At 65.5% G+C, this 19,173-nt stretch overlaps 2 protein-coding genes across 2 annotated transcripts; both read left to right on the top strand.

Moving 5' to 3' along the window:
* The first annotated feature begins 506 nt into the window (after positions 1–506).
* Positions 507–5,134, top strand: RND1 (Rho family GTPase 1). Its single transcript, XM_048831597.2, has 5 exons — positions 507–721; positions 1,152–1,239; positions 2,758–2,867; positions 3,914–4,048; positions 4,302–5,134. Exons 1-5 carry the CDS (start codon positions 602–604, stop codon positions 4,545–4,547), a joined length of 699 nt encoding a protein of 232 aa, XP_048687554.1. The 5' UTR covers positions 507–601; the 3' UTR covers positions 4,548–5,134.
* Positions 5,135–8,080: 2,946 nt separating this feature from the next.
* DDX23 (DEAD-box helicase 23) lies at positions 8,081–18,522 on the top strand. The gene is made up of 17 exons (XM_048831533.2): positions 8,081–8,224; positions 8,981–9,174; positions 9,388–9,486; positions 10,152–10,251; positions 10,908–10,973; positions 11,311–11,449; positions 11,570–11,703; positions 12,055–12,167; positions 13,432–13,575; positions 13,865–14,090; positions 14,375–14,520; positions 14,674–14,851; positions 14,923–15,165; positions 15,470–15,621; positions 15,838–15,946; positions 16,796–16,970; positions 17,454–18,522. Exons 2-17 carry the CDS (start codon positions 8,981–8,983, stop codon positions 17,675–17,677), a joined length of 2,442 nt encoding a protein of 813 aa, XP_048687490.1. The 5' UTR covers positions 8,081–8,224; the 3' UTR covers positions 17,678–18,522.
* Positions 18,523–19,173: the final 651 nt, after the last annotated feature.

The raw sequence follows: 19,173 nt of genomic DNA, 5'->3' as shown, positions 1-19,173 counted from the left end.
AAAATCAGGACGGGGGGGGGGGGGGGGGGAATAGGCTTCTGTATAAGAAAAAGCCCCGAATATTGGGACATCTGGTCACCCTGCCTTACGGCCACCCAACGGCACCCGCAATCCGAGAATTTCCAGCCGGGAGGGCGGCCAGGCCAGCCAGGGAGGGAATCTCCCTGATTTCACAGGAACTATTTTCCTGCATCACGATTCGAGGGGAGAAGTGGAAACCCTTGCGGGCCCGTTAATTGGCTGGCAATTAAGTCAGTTAACAGCCCTCCCCAACAGCTCAGCTGCGGCCCCAGGCTCTGCCCCGCGCGCCCCTGCCCGGGCCTGTCCCCAGGCGGCTCCCACCCGGGAAGGTGAGGCGGGGGGGGTGTCCTTCTAAGGGGGGACCTCTGCCATTGGCTACCGGGCAAGAGCCCCGCCTGTCTGATTGGTTAAGGGGAGACCCGCCTCTGCCTGTGAGTGGCTGGGTAAATGCTATATAAAGGCAGCGCCGGTCCCTCCTCCCCAGTCCCCACTACTGCAGGGCTGCGTCGGTCGGAGCCAGGGGCCGGCGCTGAGCCCCCTGCGCTGGAGCGGAGCCGGGACGTCCGCCCCGCCGCTCGCCATGCGGGAGAGGAGGAGCCCCCAGCCGGCTGTGGCCAGGTGTAAGCTGGTCCTGGTGGGGGACGTGCATTGCGGGAAAACGGCCATGCTGCAAGTGCTGGCGAAAGACTGCTACCCCGAGGTGAGGGCGCGGCCCCGGGGGCTCCGCGCGGGGCCTCGGCCCGGGGCTGGTAGCCATAGGCGCTCCCACCCCCGGCGAACGGTCCTGGCACGCCTTTGCCCAGCCTCCCTGAGCCGTGCTCGGGGCCCCTCCAGCGTCCCGGGCACCGCTTTCCTAGGGGCCCGCTGGGAGCCTGGCAGGGGGTCTCTGCCCGCTGCCTGTGGCCCCTGTCGGCATGGGGCAATTGGCGGCCGCTCCTCCGCAGGAGAGGCGGGGGGGGGGGTTAATATGGCTCCCCCCTCCCCGCACTGCACAGCGTAGCCTGCCAGGCTCTGGCTGGCTGCTGGGCTAGTGCGAGGGGTGGCTCTCTGGGTGCCCGGGCAGCACCCCCCATTGCCCGGGCTGGGGGCTCTGGGGGCCCGGCGGTGACGGGTCCTGCTCTCCATCGCAGACCTACGTGCCCACGGTGTTCGAGAACTACACGGCCTGCCTGGAGACGGAGGAGCAGCGCGTGGAGCTGAGCCTCTGGGACACCTCGGGTAAGGAGCCCCCTAGCTGGGCTGGGGCTGGCGGCGGGGGGGGGGGTCCCCTGCAGATCCAGCCTTGGCCCCCAAGCCTGGGATTCGTTGGGTTCTGTGCAGGGGGCTCCTGGTGCAGGGTGTGGGGAGCGCCCACTGCAGGGGAGCGTGTGAGGAATTGAACAGGGAGCTCTTGGGGGAGGGGGTCGGTTTAAGGCATGAGACCCCTGTGGGTTGCTTTAATTCTTTCAGTACGGGGGGGGGGGTGCTACCATTGCAGGGGTGGGTTTGGATTTGCCTTGTGCAGCCCCCCCTCCCCCTGCAAATCCTGCCTAAAGCCAGCTGCAGCAGCTCACTCAGCCCCCTGTGGACACCCCCCACAGTGGGGATGGGCTTTCCCTGGCATCTCAACACTGGGGGCTTGTCTGGCGGGAGGGGGGACCATGTGCCAGCTTGGACTGACCCCCTCCAAAGACAGAATCCAAATACAGTTGGAGAAACAGCAGTAGGTCTAAGAACTGCTGTCCCCCCAGACTGCTCCCATCTGCCCGGGTCCCATGCAGACCCCTGCCCAGGGGCCCTGTAGCCCAGCTCCCCAAGCCCCTGGTGACCCCAGGCAGAGGCAAACCGCAGCCCACTGGGGGCTCCTGGCTCTGAGGACAGGGTGTGCTCCTCCCCTCAGTGAATCGCTGCAGCTTCCCTGTGGTTGCGGGGGTGGGGGGCAGGGGTATTTCTGGGGGAAATCCTAGGTCAGGAGGCTCCTGATTGTTCTCTGGGGGAAGGGGGGGACAAATCCCCTAAATAAGGGGGGCAGGGGGTGGTGTGGGAGTTGGGGTGGGGGAGCCTTGGCTGACTCTGGAGGTTGGGAGGCCTCATAGGGGAGCCCCTGCAGCAGGGATGCAGCCCCCTCCCTTGCTGCTGCAGTATCTTCCCCCCCCTCCAGAGGGGGGGTCCCAGTCTTGCTTGGATCCCCCTTGTTGCTATGGCGATGTTCTGGTGCAGGGAGCAGGGCTGTTTGCTATTCTGAGCACAGAGCGTCTGGGCTGCAAAACCCTTGGATGCTGCTTCTGGGGGTGGGGGAGGGCACCGGGCCTTCCCTCCCCTGTGCCCATGGGGTGGGGGAAGCACCGGTGTCATCCTTCTCCCCAGGGGTACACGGCCCCCTCCCCACCAGCCTGCGTTCCGCCACCCCCGGCTCCCTGATGCTGCTCGCTCGGGGGGAGGCGGCTGGTTATATAAACAGCTCCTAGAGGCTTGGATCAGAGGAGCCTAGGATGCTGGGGTGGGGGAGAACTGGGGGCTGCGAGGGCCCTGGCTGCACAGCTGTATTCAGTGGGGGAGTCAGTCCCCCCAGCTTCATATGTGGGGGGTAGGGAGGTGTGAGAGGACCGGGCAGCGCCCCCTGCCTGGGAGGGTCCTGCTCCCCCCACGGGACAGACCATGGGTGCTGGTGGATCCTTGATCACAGCAGCTTCCCCCCTCCTGGCTCAGCGCCGGGTGAGGGGGTGACATGGACTCACCTGTGACCCCCTCCCACAGGGTCCCCATACTACGACAATGTACGCCCCCTCTGCTACAGTGACTCAGATGCTGTCCTGCTCTGCTTTGATGTGGGCCGTCCCGAGACCATGGACAGCGCCCTGAAGAAGGTGAGGACCCCCCACACCCCCTGCCTCTCCCTCTCCCCCATGACAGAACTGACCCCTGTGTAAAGCAGGGGGGGCCCGGGGGCAGCCAGCCCCCAGGCAGGGATGGGGTGTTGTGCTCCCAGCCAGGGGTGAAGAGAGCTGGTTACAAGACAAGGCACAGGCCCCTCATTGGCTCCTTCATGTGCTGGGCAGGGCTGCACCACCAGGGTGGTCTGAGGGTCCTTCAGTGCAGGGCAGTTGGACACCATCCCCGGCCCCCTGGGGTCTCTGCACCCTGCTGGCCTCTGAGGCCCAGACACCCTGGGGTCTCTGATTGCAGGGGTAGGGTATTTTATAATGGGAGGGCTGGGCCCCTCTCATGAGGAGCCAAACACTCCTGTGCCCCCTGACCTGCTCTACAGCTGTGGGGGGGGACAGAGGTTAACCCTTAGGGGTGAGCCCTTGATTTCCTTCTCCAAGACTTTCTGCTTGGCTTAAACACTTGGGGGGAGCCTCTTCTGCCCCACTGGCCAAGAGCAGTGTGCCCATGCCGCTCCCCTGGGCATCAGTGCTGCATGTTGTCCTGCTCCTTCCACTTCTGGTTGTGCTGGGGCAGGGTGGGGGGGATGACCCTGGGTTTTAAACCCGGGGTGGGGGGTGGAATGGTTCTTTAAACCCCTTTGCCAGTGTGGATCTGACCTTTTGTATAAAGGCTCAGACCTGGTGGTACTACCCAAAATGGACACCCTCCCCAGCCCAGTCATTCCTGGCTCCCCATCCTGTGCTCAGGCCTAATCCTGAGGGGGGAGGGGAGGTAGCTCTGACAGGGTGTTGGCTGCAGGGTCCAGCCATGGGGTGAGGATCCCAACTGGGCTGAGCTGTGCTGTCACCAGGCCAGGGTGGCACTGTGGGACCCACACCCTTCCAGTGACAGGCACCCAGAGGGGCAGGGCAGCTGATAAGCCCTGTGGGCAGCAGCTGAGTCACCCCAGGGGACTCCCCTGCAGGCTCTGAGCCCAGTGATGTCAGCTCTAGGCGCCTGACTCACCCCGAGTTTCTCTACGCAGTGGAAGACAGAAATCCTGGACTACTGCCCCAGCACCCGCGTGCTGCTGATTGGCTGCAAGACGGATCTGCGGACTGACCTGAGCACCCTGATGGAGCTGTCCCACCAGAAGCAGGTGCCCGTCTCCTACGAGCAGGTGAGTGGGGTCAGCTAGTCCCATCCTGCCCCCCGGCCTGGGATCGGCACGACCACAGTGCAGCCTGGGGGTGTCCCAGGGTCCAGTTCTGATCCATCCCCAGAGGGGCTGGCTTTCTGGTTCCAGCATGGCTGAAGCTCTGAACCAGTAACTCAGCTGAGCCTCAAATCCACCTGGGATGTGAGCCTAGCCAGCAGCTGCAGGCCTCAGTGCCCGGCTCCATCTGATGGCACTTTCCTTGGCTGGCTTACAGGGCTGCGCTGTGGCCAAGCAGTTGGGAGCAGAGAACTACCTGGAGTGCTCAGCCTTCACGTCGGAGAAGAGCGTGCACAGCATCTTCCGGACAGCATCCACCATCTGCCTGAGCAAGGCCAGCCCCCCGCCCCCCAAGAGCCCCGGGCGCAGCCTCTCCAAGAGACTCCTGCACCTGCCCAGCCGCTCCGAACTCATCTCTTCCACCTTCAAGAAGGAGAAGGCTAAAAGCTGCTCAATCATGTGAAGGGGCCAGGCCCCAGGGCAGGGACGGACAGACCAAACCCCCGACTCTTGCCTCTGGATGTTCTCGTGCCGATGCTGTGGAGGGGCTGCCTGAAGGCCCAGGCCAGATGGGAGGGGGGTGACACCTTGGCCCACAGAGAGGCCTTCAGTTCCCGACTGGCCTCAGCATCCCTGGGATCATCCCTTCACCATCCCAGCGCTTCGCACGCAGACTTGGCACATCTTCTCCGAGGAAGAGATGGAGGCGGGGTGACAAGAGGGCCCTCGGGCATCTCGCTGCAGAAGGACCTTGGCAAGCAGCTGCTCTCAAGGACACCACCCCCCACCCCTGGAGTCAGGAGGCCCCATCAGCAGGACCCATCCATTTAGTTGAATGCCCACGGGGTGTCTGGCTGCAACCCATCCCCTCCATCTGCTGCTTGTCTCCAGAGCTGGCTGCTTCCAACCTTGCCATTATCTGCCTCCCAGCGCGGGGGCAGCTCTGCCTTCGCCTGTCTCAGTGGGAAGGAGGCAACTGGTTTATAGACTTGTCTTGGGGGGTGCAACTGTTCAATGTTCAGTGTTATTAAAAAGCTTATTTATTATGGAGACTAGAATGGCTCAGCCGTGTGGCAGGGGCTGCTGTGGTGTCTGTGAAACATCGGGTTGAAAACACCCTCCTCCCCCCACCACACACACCTGGTACAACTAATGATTTGGCCCCAGAGGTGCCATCTCCTTCCCCAGACAGGGTTGCTAAGGGGGGCAGGGACTTGCCCCAGCTTCTGGGCAGACCAACAGAGCTAGGAGCAGAACCCAGGAGTCCTGGCTCCTAGCCTCTTGCTAACCACTAGTCCCTACTGTGGGGATCCAGGGGCCTTTGATGAGCAGCCCTCTCCCTCCAGAGCCACGTTACCTCCAGCAGGGCCACGGTGACACCCAGTTCCTGGCTCTATCTGGGTGAGCAAGCACAGAGCTGCATCTGGCTGGATGCTCAGCCCCTGGCTGACACCCCGGGCAGCAAATGAGTCACGCTCCCAGCAGTGGGAGTCTTGAGGCAAAGTCCAGCCCCAACGGTAGGGGTAGGACAGGACAGATCCCTGGGGGCCTGAGTAGTGGGTGCGGTACCCCCTTGGGGCAGAGACCAGATGAGACCTGGCTTCAAGGAAAGTACAGGAGCCTGGAGCTGCACACAGCCCCCTTGCTTCCCGCTCTCCCCAGGGCCCTGCGGGGGTGTCCCAGGGGGCTGGGGCTGGGATGAATTTCAAGGCGTGGAGCGAGTTTCAAGCCCTGTTACCTGCTGGGGGGAGCATGCTGGCTGCAGGGCCCTCTCCTGAGCCAGGCTGAGCTCGCCTCTCAGTAGTGGAGGAGCAGGAGGGGATGTGATCACCCTGTAGGGAGCCACAGGGCCTAAAAGGTTTCATTTTCCTGGCCCAGGGCAGAGCTGGGTGCAAGGGCACCAAGCTAAAGCTGGGCCCTTCCCCCTAGAAGGGGGGCGTCTTGGCATCTTTGGGCACTGCCTAGGGCTGCAGTGATGGGCGTTCTCTGGCCTTGGGGGATGGGGGTCAGATGAGATGATCTGCGGCTCAGGTGAGGAGGGCAGGCCTGACCCAGGCGGTCCTGGAAGGCCTCCCCCAAAGGAAGAGCTCTGTGGAGGGGGGCGCAGGGGCTAGTGGGTTCCAGTCAGGCCAAGGGGGCAGCTAGGCAAGGCCAGCTGGGGCTTGCAGCAGCAGCTCCTCCTGGGGCATAGACTGGAGGGAGGTTGGGTTAGCCACGGCGGCCTGCCCCCTCAGCCCGGCAAGCCTTTGGGTCTGAGGGATGGAGGGTGTGCTGGGGAGCTGGGCGCATCCGGCCCTAGGAAGGGCCCCATGGCCCCTGGAGCTGGGACTGCGGGTGGCTAATGGATGGAGGGGCAGGGGAGCCCCTCCTTAGCCCAGCTCGAGGGCGGGGGCTGCTGTTGAGGCTCTGAACCACAGGCCCATGTTGGGCCAGGAGCCAGGGGCTGCCCCTCCGTGGTCAAGCTCTGGGGCTGCAGAACTGGCTGGCTCAAGAGAGGGCTGGGAGCCCAACCCTGGCCTGGCTAGGGGAGGGGCTCGAGGGGGCTGCCCCAGCTCCGGCCGCTGTGTTGGGGAGTGTCCCCGAGCGCCCTGCGGCCAGCAGGGGGGAAAGGGCTCGGTGCCTCCCACAGGGCCCAGCAGCGGGGAGCCGAACCCACGGAGGCCGATTGGCTGCGACAGAGCTGGGGGCGGGGGTAGCAGTGTGGGCGGGGGCAGCAGGGCAGGCTGGGGGCAGCAGTGGGGGAGGAGGCAGCAGGGCAGGTGGGGGCAGCAGTGGGGGCGGGGGCAGTAGGGCAGGCTGGGGGCAGCAGTGCGGGAGGAGGCAGCAGGGCAGGCTGGGGGCAGCAGTGGGGCTGGGGGGGTGGGGGCAGCAGGGCAGGTTGGGGGCAGCAATGGGGCTGGGGGGGCGGGGGCAGCAGGGCAGGCTGGGGGCAGCAGTGCGGGCGGGGGCAGCAATGGGGCTGGGGGGGCGGGGGCAGCAGGGCAGGCTGGGGGCAGCAGTGCGGGCGGGGGCAGCAATGGGGCTGGGGGGGCGGGGGCAGCAGGGCAGGCTGGGGGCAGCAGTAGGGGCGGGGGCAGTAGGGCAGGCTGGGGGCAGCTGGGGGGCGGGGGCAGTAGGGCAGGCTGGGGGCAGCAGGGGGGGAGGAGGCAGCAGGGCAGGTGGGGGCAGCAGTGGGGCTGGGGGCAGTAGGGCAGGCTGGGGGCAGCAGTGCGGGAGGAGGCAGCAGGGCAGGTGGGGGCAGCAGTGGGGCTGGGGGGGCGGGGGCAGTAGGGCAGGCTGGGGGCAGCAGTGCGGGAGGAGGCAGCAGGGCAGGCTGGGGCAGCAATGGGGCTGGGGGGGCGGGGGTAGCAGGGCAGGCTGGGGGCAGCAGTGCGGGAGGAGGCAGCAGGGCAGGCTGGGGGCAGCAGTGGGGCTGGGGGGGCGGGGGCAGCAGGGCAGGCTGGGGGCAGCAGTGCGGGCGGGGGCAGCAATGGGGCTGGGCGGGCGGGGGCAGTAGGGCAGGCTGGGGGCAGCAGGGGAGCCTGGGGGGCGGGGGCAGTAGGGCAGGCTGGGGGCAGCAGGGGGAGGGGAGGCAGCAGGGCAGGTGGGGGCAGCAGTGGGGCTGGGGGCAGTAGGGCAGGCTGGGGGCAGCAGTGCGGGAGGAGGCAGCAGGGCAGGCTGGGGGCAGCAGTGGGGGCGGGGGCAGTAGGGCAGGCTGGGGGCAGCAGTGGGGCTGGGGGGGCAGTAGGGCAGGCTGGGGGCAGCAGTGGGGCTGGGGGGGCGGGGGCAGTAGGGCAGGCTGGGGGCAGCAGTGCGGGAGGAGGCAGCAGGGGGCAGCAGTGGGGGCGGGGGTAGCAGGGCAGGCTGGGGGCAGCAGGGGGAGGAGGCAGCAGTGGGCTGGGCAGCAGGAGGCGCTGTCTCGGACTCAGCCCCTGGAGGACGGGCGGGAACTACATTTCCCAGCATTCCAGCGGCGCGCCGCGCGGTGCCTGCTGGGAGCTGTGGTTGCGGCGGGGAAGCGCCGGCTGCCGGCCAGGACGGCCCGGACTCGCGTTCCCGGCATGCCGCGCGGCACCTCCGCCGCTCCGCGCAGGGCCCGGCGCGAGTCGCTAAGATGGCGGCTGCTGCGCAGGGGCTGTGAGGCCTAGTAGGATCCGGGAGGTGAGGGGGGCCCGGACTCCGGGGTTCTCTCCCGGGGAGGGGGGGAGCTCGGACTCCGGGGTTCTCTCCCGGGGCGGGGGGAGCTCGGACTCCGGGGTTCTCTCCCGGGGCGAGGGAGGGGGGGAGCTCGGACTCCGGGGTTCTCTCCCGGGGCGGGGGAGGGGGGGAGCTCGGACTCCGGGGTTCTCTCCCGGGGCGGGGGGAGCTCGGACTCCGGGGTTCTCTCCCGGGGCGAGGGAGGGGGGGAGCTCGGACTCCGGGGTTCTCTCCCGGGGCGGGGTGGGCCCGGACTCCGGGGTTCTCTCCCGGGGCGGGGGAGGGGGGGAGCTCGGACTCCGGGGTTCTCTCCCGGGGCGGGGGAGCTCGGACTCCGGGGTTCTCTCCCGGGGCGGGGGGAGCTCGGACTCCGGGGTTCTCTCCCGGGGCGGGGGAGGGGGGGAGCTCGGACTCCGGGGTTCTCTCCCGGGGCGGGGGGGTTAACCAGTTTACCGTTAACCCAGAATTAAAAGGGTCCACGCCCCGTGACCCGCCAAGGCCCCCCACTGCTCTGCCCAGGCCATAACATGGAGAGACCCTGGGCCCGTTCCCAGCCCCCCCGGGCCAGCCAGCCCCCTGCCCTGGGGCCAGCCCCCCATGCTGTGCCGCGTGTGAGTCTTGCCGGGGGGGGGGCGGTGCTAGGCCTGAGGAGCCCAGGGGAGGTGGGTCCGAGCCAGGGGCTGGTCCCCCCACTGCTAAGAGCTGTCCCTGCCCCGTCAGATGGCTGGGGAAGTGCCCGACAAGAAGGAGCGGGACCTGTCGCCCCCCAAGGAGGAGAGGAAACGCTCGCGCTCCCCGGACCGGGATCGCGACCGGAAGAGCTCCCCGTCCAAGGAGAGGAAGCGGCACCGGTCCCGGGAGAGGAGGCGGGGCAGCCGGTCCAGATCCCGCTCCAGGTCCAAGTCAGCAGAGAGGTGACAACCCCGGGGCGGGGCGGGGCGGGGCGGGGGGCATGCGGTCGCACCAGAAGGGGGTGCGGGGGGAAGGTGCAGGGTTTGCGGGAGGGCCTGGGGCTCTTTGTGGCTCTGATTTGGAGGAGGTTTGGGGGGGCTGCTGAGGAGGGGGTGGGGGGCTGCTCGTGGAGTTAGGCTGGGCTGTAACCGATTCCTGGGGCTCTGCCCTTGCAGGGACCGGAGACACAAAGAGCGTGAGCGCGAGCGGAATAAGAAGGATCGCGAGCGGGAGAAAGATGGACACCGGCGAGACAAGGACAGGAAACGCTCCAGGTAAATCCTCGTGCCCCCACTCCTCCTGCCAACGCCTACGGTGTCACGGGAGTGTCTCTGGGAGTGCAGCCACCTCTGGGGCTCAGCACCATACAGCAGCACAGCACAGGCGTCTCTGTGTGTCCGGTTAAACCGGAAATGAGCAGAGTCCAATGGACCCTGCGGGGCTGAAGGGGGACGTTGGGGTTCTTGCTGTCACGCTGTGGAGCCTGTAACAAGGGTGAGTGGGGAAGGGCTCTGGTGTCCCTTCTCCTCCATGAGCAGCGTGATGGCTTCTGCCCCTGAGGTGGGGCGCTGATCAAGGTCCCCTACTGAGCCAGCAGCCCCACTTCCTGCTGCGTCTGGGCTTTGCCTGGCCATGGCCTGCTCTCAAAGGCTGGAGCTGGCCGGAGCTTGCTCAGCTGAGAGCCCAGCCCGAGTGGTCCTGCACCAGGAGGAAGCTGGGTGGTTTCCCAGGCCGTTTCAGAGTAAGGGGAAGCCATGGGGCCTCGTCTGTTCCTAGAGCCCTTGCCGTGATTGCCGAGTGTGGGACCAGGATCAGTGGGCTAATGGCCTCCAGCCCCACCGGATGCGGGGCAATGGAGGTGTCAAGCCGGGGGTGGGGGAGAGTTTGGTCGGGGGTGGAGCTAGGAGCGTGTCTCATGTCCATTTTTTCTCTCACTCAGAAGCTTGTCCCCGAGCCGAGGCAAAGACTCCAAATCACGGAGGGAGCGAGACTCACGGAGGGGGGAGGAGGAGGAGGACGTGGCGTTGAAGAAGGAGAAGGTGGGAGTGGGGGTGGGAAGGCAGGTAGAGCTCTGCCCTCCCCCCCCAAAGGGCTGAGGGGCCACAGGAGCTGTGCTGGGTGGTGGTGGTGGCTATCTGCCGGGGCTGGCTCCTTGCAGCGGGCAGGTGGCCCCCGCTCCTGCGCCTCGTTGGTCCTGATGTGCAGTCTCTGCGCTCTCCCTGTGTGCGTCCCCTGGGTTCCCTCCCCTGGTCTCAGGCACAGTGACACCCCCCCACGGTAGCAGTCGGGGCCCTCCCTCAAGCCTGGCTATTCCGTCCCTGTCCCCCAAGCGTTTCTGCTTTGGAGCCCAGGGCTGAGCATGGATCCCGGACAGGTCTCCCCAGAGACCCCGGGGGGCTGCCCCTCTGTGGGTTGGGAGGTGTGTTCCCTGCACGAGCAGCCATAAGATTGATTCCCCGTCCCATCGCAGCCTCATGTCTGGCTCAGTCTCCTGGTATCTCGGATGGGCACGGTGCGTTCCAGGTTGGTGCAGGAACCCCCAAGCACTTAGACACTCCAGGGGTTTGCTTGCTGCCTCCCCCCCCCCCCCGGCACAGCTTGGGGCAGCTGGGCTGAAGGGTATGCCAGCGATCCTGGATGGGGATGGGGCAGGACGGGGGTTGGCTCTGGGGATGTTAACACCCTGTGTTTCCAGGCCCAGCCTCTGTCTCTGGAGGAGCTGCTGGCCAAGAAGAAAGCTGAAGAGGAGGCCGAGGCCAAGGTGAGAATATGTCCCCACCCCCACCCTCATTGTAGGGGCATTTTCCCCTCCCCCCACTGCTGTGGTGGGGCAGATGTGGCCCCCTTTCCCCTCTGGGTCCAGAGGCGGTTCGGGCACCAAGCAGTTGGTTCTCAGGCTGATTCCTGGTGGGTCTATTGCCCCCCAAAGTTGGCTGTGATGCCCCTGGGCTGGCAGCCTCACCAGAGTGGGCCAAAGGGTCCAAAGCCGCTCCTCTCCCCGCCCCCCTTCCAAGGCAGGCTGTGTGGGTGCTGGCCTGTGCTGCCCTGGCTCTGGGGACAGGCCTGGTGCCATGCTCACTGCCCCCTCTGCCCTCCAGCCCAAGTTCCTGTCCAAGGCCGAGCGGGAGGCCGAGGCGCTGAAGCGGCGGCAGCAGGAGGTGGAGGAGCGGCAGAGGCTGCTGGAGGATGAGAGGAAGAAGAGGAAGCAGTTTCAGGATCTAGGGAGGAAGATGCTGGGTAAGTTCCCCTCTCCCCCAGGGTGCTCTGGGTGGCCCTCCTGCTGGGGGTGAGGCTGGGAAGGAGCACCCTTCCCCCTCCCCGGGTGTGTGATGTCCTGTGTCTGCCCCCCCCCCCCAGAGGACCCCCAGGAGCGCGAGCGCAGGGAGCGTCGGGAACGCATGGAGCGGGAGACCAACGGCAACGAGGATGAGGAGGGGAGACAGAAAATCCGTGAGGAGAAGGACAAGAGCAAGGAGCTGCACGCCATCAAGGTACCCGCCATGCCAGGGGCTCCTTGGGAGTCACAGCGCTGCCCCCACCCACTCAGGACTCAAGGGCCTGACAGTGCAGGAAGAAGGGTCTGGGGCCAGAATGGGGGTTGGGGGGCCAGGACTCCTGGGTTCTATCCTGGCCCTGGGAAGCTAGTGGTTATAGCAAGGGGTGAGGCTGGGATTCAGGACTCCTGGGTTCCCTTCCCTCTGGATTCTCTCTGACCTCAGATCAGTCCCTCCCCTTTTACAGGCCTCATTTTCCATGGGTTCAGTGGGACTGAGCCTCTTTTCTGGGGTAGGGCTGGGCTGGGGGCTGAGCTGGTGGGGCTGACGGCTGGGCTCCCCTCACAGGAGCGGTACCTGGGCGGGATCAAGAAGCGCAGACGCACCCGGCACTTGAATGACCGAAAGTTCGTCTTTGAATGGGACGCGTCAGAGGACACGTCCATCGACTACAACCCACTGTGAGTAGTGCGGGGCAGGGCAGATCGGACGATCGCTGCTGGATTGTGGCCCCCCTGCAGACGGGTCTGTAGGAGGCAGGAAGGGAGATGGAAGCACACAGAGGCTGTCTATACAGGGGTGGGGGGAAATATCTAGTATTGCTGGGATAGGGGGGTGTCACGGAGTCCCTGGGCGATGCTCTGGAACTGCTCCCCATGAAGTCAGTCAGGACTCTGGGGTAGTCGCCTTTCTGTGAGCAGACTGTCTTCAGGACACACAGCTCACACAGCTTCCACCTTCCTGGGTCTGACCTCGGAGCATTCAGCATCCTCTGCCCCTCCGTGCACTTTCCCCCAGCGAGTCCGCTCAGGCGGGGCTCCTGGGGAAGCCAGAGGGTCCTGCACCCCAACTTCGCAGTCAGACGTGACTCTCAGCCAGCCAGTAAAACAGAAGGTTTATTAGACGACAGGAACATGGTCTAAAACAGAGCTTGCAGGTGCAGAGAACGGGACCCCTCAGCTGGGTCCATTCTGGGGGGCAGTGAGCCAGACAACCACGTCTGCACTTCACTCCATGTCCCAGCCAGCCCCAAACTGAAAAACCCCCTCCAGCCCCTCCTCCTCTGGGCTTTGTTCCTTTCCCGGGCCAGGTGGTCACCTGATTCCTTTGTTCTCCAACCCTTCAGCTCTCACCTTGCAAGGGGGGGGAAGGGCCCAGGCCATCAGTTGCCAGGAAACAGGGTGTCGGCCATTCTCTGTGTCCAGACTCCTGCACACACCTGCCCTCTAGGGCTCTGCAATGATCATACACCCTTACCCCACCCCCTAGAGACTTAAGAACTGCCTAGGGGAAACTGAGGCACCCCCACACTATTCAGAGGAAACATTAAGAACAGTCCCACTTCGTCACAGGGGGTAGTTAAGTAGAGCAGGGAAGGCAAAGAGGCAGGACTCCTGGGTTCTTTTATCCATTCTGGGAGGGGAGTGGGATCTAGTGGTTGGAGTTGGGGGGGGGGGTCCAGGAGGGGAGTCAGGCTAGTGGTTAGCGCAGGGCACGGGAGAGTGTGGAAGTCAGGACGCAGCAGTCCCAGGGAGGGGGAACTCCCTGCCCCTGAGGGGTGTGAAATAGCAGGTTGGCTAGCTGCACTGCAGTAATGGGGACCAAACCTGGCCCCTAAGCCTGCTCTGAGTGGCGCCCCCGTCTGCCATGGGGCACTGAGGGGGGCACACTGCGCTGAGATCTGCCAGGAGGTCCCGTGCCAGCAGGCTATGTCTTCTCCCACAGGTACAAGGAGCGGCACCAGGTACAGCTGCTGGGCAGGGGCTTCATTGCCGGCATCGACCTGAAGCAGCAGAAGCGGGAGCAGTCACGCTTCTACGGGGACCTGATGGAGAAGAGGCGGACGCTGGAGGAGAAGGAGCAGGAGGAGTGAGTGACCCACTGTGGGGTCAGGTTTGGGGGCCAGGATGCCACCACCTGCACACATGGCTTGGCTGGGGCTGGCTTACCCCTTCTCAGAATTGGCCATTGCTGGGCCGGAGATCCTGGGCTGGGTGGGTGCAGGGATGGGTTAGGGTTGTGCAGGGAAGGCTTAGGATGCTGGGATGTGGAGCCTCTGTGGGTCTTAGGGTGGCCCAGTGCATGCTGGGACGTGTAGTCTCTGGGCTGGTTGGCAGAGTTTGGGTGAGACCTGAGCTGCTCCCCTCCCTGGTGCCAGGGCCCGGCTGCGCAAGCTGCGGAAGAAGGAGGCCAAGCAGCGCTGGGATGATCGGCACTGGTCCCAGAAGAAACTGGACGAGATGACGGACAGGGACTGGCGTATCTTCCGTGAGGACTACAGCATCACCACCAAGGGGGGCAAGATTCCCAACCCCATCCGCTCCTGGAAGGACTCCTCCCTGCCCCCGCACATCCTGGAGGTGATAGACAAGTGTGGCTACAAGGTGAGAGCCGGGGCCTGCCCCGCAACCTCCTGGGTCAAGTGGTGACTGGCCCTTTGTTGATGGGGATCCAGATCTGAACTAGGCTCTTGTGGGTGCTCGGCCTGGTGGTGGGAGCTGGGTCCGGACCTAGGACTCTAGTCTCTGGTTGGGGCAGGGGGGAGTGCAAACAGGGAGCCAGGACTCCTGTGTTCAGTTCCCAGCCCTCTGATCTCTCCTTGGTGAAGCCAGACTTGGGCACAGGGGTCGTTCTCCGTCCTAAGAGTCTCTGTTCTCCATCCATCCAGGAGCCCACCCCCATCCAGCGCCAGGCTATCCCCATTGGCCTGCAGAACCGCGACATCATCGGCGTGGCTGAGACCGGCAGCGGCAAGACGGCTGCCTTCCTGATCCCACTGCTAGTGTGGATTACGACACTGCCCAAGATCGACAGGTGAGGCCGACTGGCTGCTCTGCCTTCCCCGAACAGGGGAGGGGTGGCTGGCCCTGGTACACCAGGGGCCTGGGGGACAAGAGGGGCTTCCCAGGGTGTGGGAAAGGTTGGCTCATGGGGGAAATGGTCCCACATGTGCTCCGTCGCCTGCAGGATCGAGGAGTCGGACCAGGGCCCCTACGCCATCATCCTGGCCCCGACCCGTGAGCTGGCCCAGCAGATTGAGGAGGAGACCATCAAGTTTGGGAAGCCTCTGGGTATCCGCACAGTGGCTGTAATTGGGGGCATCTCCCGGGAGGACCAGGGCTTCCGGCTGCGCATGGGCTGTGAGGTGAGTCCCGAGGCTGCGGGGGGCGAGGGGCTGGGCTCTGCGGGCTCTGACCCTCCTGCCGCCCCCTGCAGATCGTCATCGCCACGCCCGGGCGGCTCATTGATGTGCTGGAGAACCGCTACTTGGTGCTGAGCCGCTGCACCTACGTGGTGCTGGACGAGGCGGACCGGATGATCGACATGGGCTTCGAGCCTGACGTGCAGAAGATCCTGGAGCACATGCCTGTCACCAACCAGAAGCCCGATACCGACGAGGCCGAGGACCCCGAGAAGATGCTGGCCAACTTTGAGTCGGGCAAGCACAAGTACAGACAGGTCAGCAGGGCTTGGACGCTGCAGCCAAGCACAAACCCCAGGGAGGCTGGGGCCAAGGGGAGGGGGACAGACATGGGGCTGGGAGCCAGCTGCGGGGAGGTGAGGTCCTGGGCCCCAAGTGGATGCTGGGTGAGCACAGACAGGCCAGTCGAGGGGCAATTCAGCCCTTTCTCCCCTGAGTCCCAGTGTGTCCTGGGCCTGCCCAGCTGGGTCCCATACCCCCTCACTGCCCAGGACCGGCCCGCAGGGAGGGGCGGCAGGGGAGCCCCCGGAAGCTGCTGCACTCACGGGCCCTCTCTTGCAGACTGTGATGTTCACGGCCACCATGCCCCCGGCGGTGGAGCGCCTGGCCCGCAGCTACCTGCGCCGCCCTGCCGTGGTCTACATCGGCTCGGCCGGCAAGCCACATGAACGCGTGGAGCAGAAGGTCTTCCTCATGTCCGAGGGGGAGAAGAGGTAGGAGGGTGGGGGCTCTCGCTGGAGCTGGGCTGCAGGGGCGGGCAGGGCAGGGCGTCGGGGTTCCTGCAGGGGGCTGTCTGGCAGGGTCTGTCCTGGAGCACGGTGAAGAAATGGATGGCACTTTGGAGGGCAGCCTGGTGAGGCTTGGGAGGACTGTGGGGGCCTGAGCTTGTCCTGCCTGCTGACACCCCCCTCTCTGCCCCTCCCCAACAGGAAGAAGTTGCTGGCCATCCTGGAGCAGGGCTTCGACCCACCCATCATCATCTTCGTCAACCAGAAGAAGGGCTGCGACGTGCTGGCTAAGTCCCTGGAGAAGATGGGGGTATGTGCCAGCCCCTGAGAAGTGTCCATGTCGGCCCTGTGGGGCCAGGGCCGGGCTAAGCGGCTCTAGGGCCCCCCTAGAGCCCCAAGTCCCAGCCCCTGCCCGTCTGGCAGAGCCCAGTGCTGCTCTGTGGGTCGGGTGGGAAAACAGGAGTCACAGCGCCATGGGGCAGTGGATGGCAGGGGCTGGGTACGCAGCTGCTGCCGCTGTGCCAGCCCGTGGGCAGGAGGTGGCAGCACTGACTTGGGTTCAGTGGGGTGGGGTCAGGTCGACCCAGGTGATACTGGGTCTGGGTCAGAACCCAAAACTCGGCCTGACCAGCCCTCTATGGCCCGGGTTCCTGCTGCTGGCGCTTGGCCAGGTCGCCTTGAACTGGCAGCGAGTTACTGCCACCCCGTGGGAGGATCCTGCTCTGCAGCCCTCGGGTCGGAGCCCCGTCCAGCCCGCAGGGGCGCCTCCCGCATCCCTCTGCTGAGCCACAGGTGCCATGGTCTGCCTCGGTGGCCTGGGGCCTGTGTGGGGGCTGCGGGGGGAAGGGTGCTCATTCCGCATCCAGCCCCTTCCTCCTCTCCCCCACTGCCCGGCGGGCGGGCGGGCTGTGGAAGAGACGTCTGCAGGGCAGCGCGATCAGCTGGCAGGCTCCAAGCCCGGGGGCTGTTGGGTGCACGCTGACGGGTACCGTGTGATCCACCCCGTCTCCCAGGCTCTCCAGCTCTTCTGGAGCCTGCTGGTGAATTCTTCCATCCCTCCCGTTGGCCCCGTGCTGAGCTGTGGGCAGCCCTGCGGTCAGTTCCTGCCCCAGCCCTGCACTATGGTCTTCCCTCTCCCCCCCCCCCCCCCCCCCCGCAGTACAACGCCTGCACCCTGCACGGTGGCAAAGGCCAGGAGCAGCGAGAATTCGCCCTTTCCAACCTGAAGGCCGGTGCCAAGGACATTCTGGTGGCCACGGACGTGGCTGGGCGCGGTATCGACATCCAGGACGTCTCCATGGTGGTGAACTACGACATGGCCAAGAACATCGAAGGTGAGTCCTGGCCTCGGGGACAGGGCGGTCCTCGAGGGAGGCTTCCCCTTGCCCCGCTGTGCGGACCCCTCTCTCCCCAGCTAAGCACGGTCGACCTGACTCAGCACTTCGATGGGCAACGGCCAGGGAGCTGCAGGGGGTGGGGGGCTCAGTGAGGGCTTTCCCCTCGCACCCAACGGTAGGGGCGCTCTGCTGCTGCACGCACCAGCTTTCAGAGGTGACAAACCAGAGGGTCGTTAAAGATCCCAGGGCAATTGATTAATCCTGACACGCTGCCTGAATTCCAGTGTGGGTGATCCTGTTCTGTCTTCCTAAAAATCCCCCCCCCCCCCCCCCGCGGCTGTGCTGCTATGGCCCACCCCAGAGGTGGCTGCATTTCAGTAGCAGGTGAGCAAGCTCTGTTTAATCAGCAGCCGAGCCCCACCCCAGAGGTGGCTGCATTTCAGTGGCAAATCACCATCTGACCGTGGTGCTTCTCTGCAGATTACATCCACCGTATTGGCCGTACGGGCCGAGCCGGCAAGAGTGGAGTGGCCATCACCTTCCTGACCAAGGAGGACTCCACGGTCTTCTACGACCTGAAGCAAGCCATCCTGGAGAGCCCGGTGTCGTCATGTCCCCCGGAGCTGGCCAACCACCCCGATGCCCAGCACAAGCCGGGCACCATCCTCACCAAGAAGAGACGGGAGGAGACCATCTTTGCGTGAGTCCCAGGGAGCCGCGGGACTTTGACAGCTGGGACCTGGCTGCCCAGTTTCCATCTACTGCCAGCCAGCAGACTTGGGGCGCCAGGGGCTGCCTGGCCTTTGTAACCAGCCTCCCCCTTCAGTGGGGAGCTCTGCAGGTCGTCTGTGACCCCCAGCCCCTGGGTCGAAGCGGGACGGATGGAGGAAGAGCCCCTCTTTGGGGCAGCAACTCTGTCCCTGCGTTCCCAGGCCTGAGCTTTAAACGGAGCCTGGAGCCCGAGCCAGGCCCCTCGTGCTGGGTCCTGGGGCTCTGCCGTGGGCAGCACTTGCCAGGAGAACCCCTGGGACCAAACTAGACCGGCTCTACTCCGGTCCCCTGCGGGGTGGGGCTCTGCCTGGCTCCTGATCCGGACCAAATCCGCGCACGGGACACACCTGACTCCCAGGAAGTGTCAGGGGCTGGATTCGCCCCCCTGCCCCGGGATCCCTGTGCAGCCACCAGCCAGCTCCTCCCTCCAGCTGTAGCCTCGACTCTCCCTATTCGCAGGCTGCCTCCCCCCAGGGGCGACCCTGGCCCTGAGGGGGCAGAGCCCTCCACCCACTGGTTTTAAGGGGGTAAGACAAACCCTTTCCCCTGGATATGTGGACAGCGGAGTTGGGGAGCAGTGTGTGATCTGGCCCCTACCAGCTCCCAGGAGCTTCTGCTGGCACCTGTTGTCCTTTGGGGTGGAGTTTGTTTTTTTTTTTGGGCTGGGGGGGTTTCCTGTGTGCCCATCAGCTGATGGGATGTGGCGGTTGGCCCTTTTTTTATGTATAAATTCTTGTTGAATCTGAAGTGAAAAGCAGGAATAAAGCTGCCGAGACGATGTGTGTTTGCAGGACGCTGGCCATGCCCCCGCTCCCCCCCCTTCTCCTGCGTGCCTGGAGGGGGTGCCAAGGAAGAGCCAGACCTGATGTGGGAAGGGGGCAGGGCAGGGCTGGTCTCAACCAGCTCCCACGCTGGTTCTCCACCTCTGCCGGCCGGGACCCCCGCCTTGCCCTCCAGCCCCCCAAGCCCCCAGGGGGAATGACAGGCCAGCCCTGGCCCCGACCCACAGAGCCCGTAGAAGTGGGGGCTGCTGGGTGCTTTAGTGGGATCCCTTGTGCTGCCAGGGCCACCTGCAAAGAGCTTTACCCCGCATGGGGGGGGTTGGAGACAGTCCTTGTTCCCCCTCAGTGAGTAACCGGCTGGGGGGTTCTGGCACCTGGCCCCTTGTCCCATTCCCCTGCCCCCTGCTTGGTGAGCACAGGCCGGGGGTTCTGGCCCCTTGTCCCCCACCCCCTTGGTGAGCGCAGGCAGGGGGTTCCGGCCCCTTGTCCCCCACCCCCTTGGTGAGCACAGGCCGGGGGTTCTGGCCCCCGGCCCCCTGGTGAGCACAGGCCGGGGGTTCCGGCCCCCGGCCCCTTGTCCCCCACCCCCTTGGTGAGCGCAGGCGGGGTGGTTCTGACGTCCGGCCCCCTGGTGAGCACAGGCCGGG

This window comes from Caretta caretta, chromosome 20 (assembly GCF_965140235.1).
Source record: "Caretta caretta isolate rCarCar2 chromosome 20, rCarCar1.hap1, whole genome shotgun sequence".
In the NCBI taxonomy this organism is placed as follows: domain Eukaryota; kingdom Metazoa; phylum Chordata; order Testudines; family Cheloniidae; genus Caretta; species Caretta caretta.
Note: the sequence above shows the minus strand (reverse complement) of the source record. Positions and strands in the feature narration are given on the sequence as shown.